Source organism: Austrofundulus limnaeus, unplaced genomic scaffold, assembly GCF_001266775.1.
Source record: "Austrofundulus limnaeus strain Quisiro unplaced genomic scaffold, Austrofundulus_limnaeus-1.0 Scaffold236, whole genome shotgun sequence".
NCBI lineage: Eukaryota > Metazoa > Chordata > Actinopteri > Cyprinodontiformes > Rivulidae > Austrofundulus > Austrofundulus limnaeus.
The window spans coordinates 139021-145371 of NW_013952638.1; the positions used below are offsets into that span (position 1 = coordinate 139021).

Sequence of the window (6351 nt, forward strand, 5' to 3'; positions counted from 1 at the left end):
CTGAACATCCTACAGAATTTTTACAGTCTTTATTTTACAGTTAAAGTATAAGTTTATCATATGAAGTCTAATGTTACAACTCATCGGGGATCCCTTTAAGGTGCACTATTAAAAAATCAGGTTGCATTTGCGACCAAATTAGTCGCACTCTAGAGCTCTGCTTTCGTTTTCTCAACAAAGTTTTGAGTTTCATTGGTTTCAAAAAGCTGCATCTGCTGACCTGGCCTGATGAAGATGTTCTCCACAGACAGCATGGCCGCCAKAGGAAGCAGCAGGTCCTGGCAGCCAAGTGAAGCAGCTTTGAGCAAAGCCCTGGTGAGACCCGGGTGCAAAGGGAACTCCACCATCAGCTCCCCAAGCTTGGTCACTTTACCTCTCCTACATCAGACAGAGTTCAGGTCACGTTCACTGCTTCATCTGCTGCTGCTCTGCTTGAACAACCAACGCTCACCTGTCAATGGCATCAAACTGGAAGAGCTGCTTTAGTGCCTCCAGAATAAATCTCTCCTCCGGACGGTCCAGATAAGGAAACCTGAAATGAAATTAAACTCCTTATAATGAATTATTTAGTCTCTGAATAAACAACAAACAAAAGAAGACAGTGAAGCAAAGCGTGCACCTGATCACGTCGTGAACACCCAGACACTTGAGCGTGAGAATCACTGCCGTCAGACTCGTCCTCTGAATCTCAGGAACCGTGTACTCGGGCATGCACTTCTCCCAGAATTCCACGGTATAAATTCGAAAGCACTTCCCGGCAGAGGTTCTTCCAGCTCGACCGGCTCTCTGCTGCGCCTCGCTCCTGTCGGACAGAGAAGTGACACAAATCCAGCTTCTGCTGCCGAGCTTCGCCTGAACGCGTGGCCGTCTTCCCAAAAACTCACTTTGAAATCGGCACCACCTCCAGCACATCCATGCCCACCCTGGAGTTGTGATTGAGCTGCTTCACAAAGCCGCTGTCCACGATGTACCTACAGGAGATAGTCGTGATTTCAAAAGGAAGGGCTTAAGAAATGTTTATCTTATGAACTTGAGAACAAACGTAGTTTTCTAAAGTCACGGTTCACCCATAAAAACACAACTTTGTTTGTTGGGACCTCCAGGCTTAAAAGTATCATCTAGTCAAGGATTCAAATTTGATAGAAAAAATGTTTTTCACCACTTCATAGAAGACGTATGTGGCCCGTGGGTGACTTCCACCTGACCCACCAATGAAAGCACTTAAATTTAATTTCCCTCCAGAATCCCACTTCAAATAGTTTGAAATATTGCTGGAAAGGTTTTGGGTCGTGTGTAAGATCACCGGTGCAGAAAAAAAACACTGTAATCCTGTTCATTTTTAACCTAAGCATTTCTCCCACATTAAAAGGCAGAATTACACAGCAAACCAGTAGAACCATCAATCTCACTCACTTGATGCCATTGATGGTTAAAGATGTTGCTGCTATGTTTGTAGCTACGACACACTTCCTTATTCCTGGAGGTGGGGGCTGAAAGATCTGCCTCTGTTGATCTTAAAAGAGACAAAAATCATTGTACGAATTCTGGAAGCAATCAATCAACAAATAAAAATAAAAGAATTAGAGTTGTTGTAAGCCTTCACCGGTGGGCATTGATCCATAAAGAGGTAAAATAAGAAGACCCGCCACTGTTTGGTCTTGCACATCGTAGCGATAGTCGATGCATTCGGCTTTTTCAAACATCAAGTCGCAGGCACGCTCAATCTCTGACTGGCCTGTTAAACAGTTTAAAAGGGAAATCATGTTCAAATTTCAGCACATATTAGGGACTTTGATAAACGCGCTGGCCGATCCCGGCAGCGTGTGGGTCAGGTTTTTGTGGATCCCTTTAATGGGTGGTCTTATTAAAAAAAAACTAAATAGTTAGCATAGCATCTGTACACAGAGCCTTACGAGTACAAAAGGAAAAAACAGCTCTAAAAAAGTTTGAAAATTTTATTAAAGTCCTTACACATATTGTCATCTTGATAATTGATTGTAATAATCACAAACTTACCTGTCAAAAATACCAGAATATCTCCAGCCATTTCACTGGTATGCACATCCAGAGCCACTTTAACCACCTGTAAAGCCAAAAAATAAATAAATAAATAAAAAGGGAACAAAAGGAGTGGAGCTTTGAGTTTAAAGGTACTGTAATACACAGAAAATACAGGTATAAAACAGTACCTCTTTGACGTAAAACGTGCTCTCTGCATCCTTCGGCCCAACAGCTGAGCCAAATGTGCACGTTACAGGAAATACCCTACCAGGAATGGTAAAGACCGGACAGTTGCTGAGAAAAACTGAAAGTTTATCAGCTTCCAAAGTGGCAGACATCACCACCACTTTGAGAGGGAACGCTCGGCCCTTAGCGGCCTTAGAGGGGTTAGAGAAGAGGTCCTTCAACAAGCCAAGAAGAATGTCCTGGAATAAGATTAAAAAAACACCAACTTAACGTGTGCATTGGAGGCCTGGGACAAAGAAATACATTTTGATTTGATAGGATGACACAATGCGGGAAGGATATTTTCAGATAACACTATGAACTGTAGTGAGAGTAGGGAGCAGGTGGACGAGTTTAGGTCCCTGAGGTCAGTCATGAGGGACAGCCCGTATGGTTACTGGTGGGCGGTAAAAACAAAAATCACATCTCATGGATGTAGTGAAGGAGGATGTGGAGGGGTTGTGGCATGAGGGTTTGGAGGAGTTGTGTGGGGACAGAGCAAAGTATATTTAATAAGTTATTGTGATAACACAACACAATTACACTCAACTTACTGTATTCAGGCTGCGTTCATGAACTTCATCCAATATCACGACGCTGTACTGAGACAGCGCAGGATCTGCTAGGACCTCTCTGAGCAGACAGCCGTCGGTCATGTACTTCACCGCTGTGTCCTGGTTCAGACAATCTGTGTGTCAGCACTGACCTGATAGTTTCTGAAGGGAGGGAGGGATCGTTTGCGTCTCACCTGTGATGTGCAGTCATCAAAGCGTACTTGGTATCCAACCTCTTTTCCCAGAGTGCACTTCATCTCCTGAGACACCCTCTGGGCCACCGTGATAGCAGCCACCCTACGGGGCTGGGTGACCACAACTTTACCATTTTTACAAAAACCTGGCAAGAGAAAAAACCCACAATGAAAGTCACATATACACAGGAGCTGTACTGTTTATCAGACCAACCGAACCAGTAGAAATAGTCTTTTAATAGTGTTTACTAATACATTACCGTAGTCTTCATTTTTAGATAGTGAAGTGACAGCTTACCTGCTTCATACAGGTACTGAGGAAGTTGTGTGGTTTTCCCGCTTCCTGTTTCACCGGTGACTAGTAYGAAGGTGCTGTCTTTAACAGCTTGAACTAATTTGATTTTGTGCCGATAGATTGGAAGGTGTTTTGATTCGCTGTCGCTTCGTTTCCTACTCGTTTTTTTGGACATAGCCGACAACTTTACGAAACCATACCACACTGTAAAGCTGTTAATGCCACAAAATTACGGACTGAAACGCTGAAATTACAAGTTACCGTTTATCGACCGACACAGAAGCTTCTAAACTTCGCTACATGTACAGTCGTTTGAAAAAAACACGATGCCCAAAAGACTTCCGCACACAGACCCATCCTCTACTGGTATTGGTCCAAACGTGGTCACGTGACACAAAAGACCTGCCAAAATAAAAGTCCTGTTGACAAAAATGCATGTAGATTTTTAAAAGCATTATGATACAGCATTTCTGGTAAAAATGCACATTTTATGGCCAACTTTAAAGCCATTACTTTTTAAATATACCCCTGTAATCCAGTTTCACCACTAATTTTCAAACATGCTCAATTACATAACACTTTCATAACTGTTTATTTACATTAGGGTTGTGAAATTAATCGAGTCAACTGATTAATTTTGGTGCTGCCTGGCCATAGATTAAAAWTTTTAATTGCAGTTAAAATTTACAATCACTTTACTATGGCTGAATATGTAGATTTTTATAATGCAATGCACTCAGTGCATGCCAGGTCATGTTTGTAAATGAGAAGTGGTTCTCAAACAGTTTACCTGGACAAATAAAGGTTAAATAAAGTAAAATCTCCATGTGTAACACATTAGGTAAAGTTTTTTTCATTTTGTTGTCTTATGGCTTAAATAAAAACAAAAACTAATAATAACTCAAGCAATTTATTTTTATCAATATGTAATAGAAATGTACATTAAATTTAAGATTAATCATAATTAATTCACAGCTACTTTGGGATTAATCAGATTAAAAATATCAATCATTTGACAGCCCTAATTTACATACTGATATCTCAGAAAGTTTGAGCATGTCTTATGAACAACCAACTTTGAAAAGGCAAACACATACATTGGGGTTACCATTTTTGAAGATTAATTGATCAAAATGAGCACATTCTATTAATTATGTAACAGAAGCCAAGTTTTAGATGTGTTTTTAATGTTTTAAAACAGCAATTCTTTGTGGAGCTATTTCAGTCATTGCAAAATGACAAAGTTGTTCTTCGTCTATATTCACAGCTGATAGAGAAGAGGTCCATTTGAAACAGTGCTGGATGAAATGCTCTGCCCTTTTCCTGGTGGGGTTCCTCTCAGTTTAGGCTTTTCTGAAAGGCAAACAGAGTAACAGTTTGGTTTGTGTAGCTCGACATCATTTGTCCTGAAGCAAATCCTGACYTCTGTACAAGATTCAGTACATTGAGATTGCTGATTTGAATAAAAACTATATTAAAGATCTGCCATTACTRGAAGCAATGTTCATCTTTCAAACAAGAGTTTTTGAGACAAGATTTTGTCATTGTTGCACATGACACTGAGGTCCACAGACAATGAACAAAATAATTTTGCAGCTCCTGTAATGCAAATAAATCAGAACGTTTAAAAAAGATAATATGAATAGGTAAAAATAGAATAAAAAGGTAAGATAAAATAAGAAAGAAAATGTAAAAAAAATATGTTAAACTATGTTTTAGTAAAATCTTGAAAACAAGGTCATCACAATAACACATAATGTTGCAAGATCTGCTGCACAACCTGTTAGCTGTGGATGGATCAGGGGTGACTCTTAACAAATTTTAAATCTGTAAACTGCTCTGAACTCGACTCACCATCGCTGCAGTGTTGGAAGCAGTCCGGTCCCTTACAGATCTCTATGTTACAGTGGAAATATACCTGAAGAAAAACAGGTGTTTGTGTAGAAAAACACACTGATGACACTACTAGAACAACTCTTTTTCTCCCGTTTATTTTACTCACCTGGTTTTCAGATGTTGGAGACTTCACAAAAGAGAAGTGCTTAACAACAAACCTTTTGTGAAGGCAGGGGTTTGATGTTTCCTTACTGGAGACTGGCTGCACAACAGTTCTGGGGTTATCACCGGTGAAGGGACACCTTCATCGGATGGAGAACAACCCCTCTTGAGTTTTTTTGGGTCTAAATTAAAAATAATAATAATAATGAAAGGTATTTCACAAATAAATACACCAAGCTTCACCCTTTAACCATTAGGTTCCACCTCTGTGGGTCATGGGGGTCCTCAGTCGGTGTGGCCCAGCAGTCCTCGAGCAGCAGAGCCAGGTCTTTGTTCTGGTGTTTGACAACAAACACCTCCACATACACGGGCTGGTCCAGCTCCATCACTACTGGAGCACTGCTGGAGGAATAAAATGATCTGTAGGAGGAATCTGTTGGGACAAAAAGCATTCACTGCAAAAAAAAAAAAAACACAAAATCTTACCAAGTATATTTTTCACAAAACCTCTCATCAGCGCTTCATACAAATCAAAACTTTTTGTTTTGAGACAATGCATCTTGAAAGTCTTAAGTAATTTTAAAAACGTCTTGTTTGGAGTAATTTCTGAAATGAAACAAGCTTTTTTGTCCTTTCACGAGTTCGAAGTTGCTTAGAGGTTTGTAAAACATAAAGCTTGCCTTCAGTTAGGACAAATCTGCTTGTTGTGAACGTTTTATTTATTTTTAAAATGTGTGTCAAATAGTTAACTGACTAAGCAATTGTAAAAGAGAGCGTAGCATTACCTGTTGCACAGAATGAGATGCTGGTGATAAAACAAATGTGTTTAAGTGCAAGAATAGCTTATTTTTGTCTTAAAATGTTGGAATACTTTGAATTTAGGACAAGACATCTGTGTTATTACGATTGTTAAATATGATAACAGTTTGGAGAAGACTGCTGTGAAAACTTTATATAAAGAAATTCTTCCTCAAAGACATTTTGTCTTAGAATATACAGCGGGTAAAATAAGTATTGAACACGTCACCATTTTTCTCAGTAAATATATTACTAGAGGTGCTAATGACATGAAATTTTCACCAGA

At 39.6% G+C, this 6351-nt stretch overlaps 2 protein-coding genes across 3 annotated transcripts in view; both read right to left on the minus strand.

Annotated features, from left to right (window-relative positions):
- The window catches only part of dhx40 (DEAH (Asp-Glu-Ala-His) box polypeptide 40), an 8108-nt gene extending 4480 nt beyond the window's left edge, over positions 1-3628 (minus strand). The window contains exons 1-11 of the mRNA XM_014019925.1: positions 3273-3628; positions 2975-3120; positions 2781-2900; positions 2190-2426; positions 2017-2083; positions 1604-1735; positions 1414-1513; positions 885-971; positions 620-802; positions 452-532; positions 221-378 (exon numbers count right to left, since the gene is read on the minus strand). Coding sequence (XP_013875379.1) covers positions 221-378; positions 452-532; positions 620-802; positions 885-971; positions 1414-1513; positions 1604-1735; positions 2017-2083; positions 2190-2426; positions 2781-2900; positions 2975-3120; positions 3273-3444 — 1483 coding nt within the window. The 5' untranslated portion in view covers positions 3445-3628. The remainder of the gene's footprint in view (positions 1-220; positions 379-451; positions 533-619; positions 803-884; positions 972-1413; positions 1514-1603; positions 1736-2016; positions 2084-2189; positions 2427-2780; positions 2901-2974; positions 3121-3272) is intronic.
- An 806-nt stretch (positions 3629-4434) lies between these two features.
- The window catches only part of LOC106525631 (zona pellucida sperm-binding protein 4), an 8517-nt gene continuing 6600 nt past the window's right edge, over positions 4435-6351 (minus strand). Inside the window, exons 7-10 of one of the 2 annotated variants that reach the window (XM_014019927.1) lie at positions 5511-5700; positions 5272-5407; positions 5124-5187; positions 4435-4622 (exon numbers count right to left, since the gene is read on the minus strand). In XM_014019927.1, the coding sequence (XP_013875381.1) occupies positions 4531-4622; positions 5124-5187; positions 5272-5407; positions 5511-5700 (482 nt within the window). In that variant the 3' untranslated portion in view covers positions 4435-4530. Of the gene's footprint in view, positions 4623-5123; positions 5188-5271; positions 5450-5510; positions 5701-6351 lie in introns of those variants that run through there. The other variant, XM_014019928.1, reaches the window with a different exon arrangement.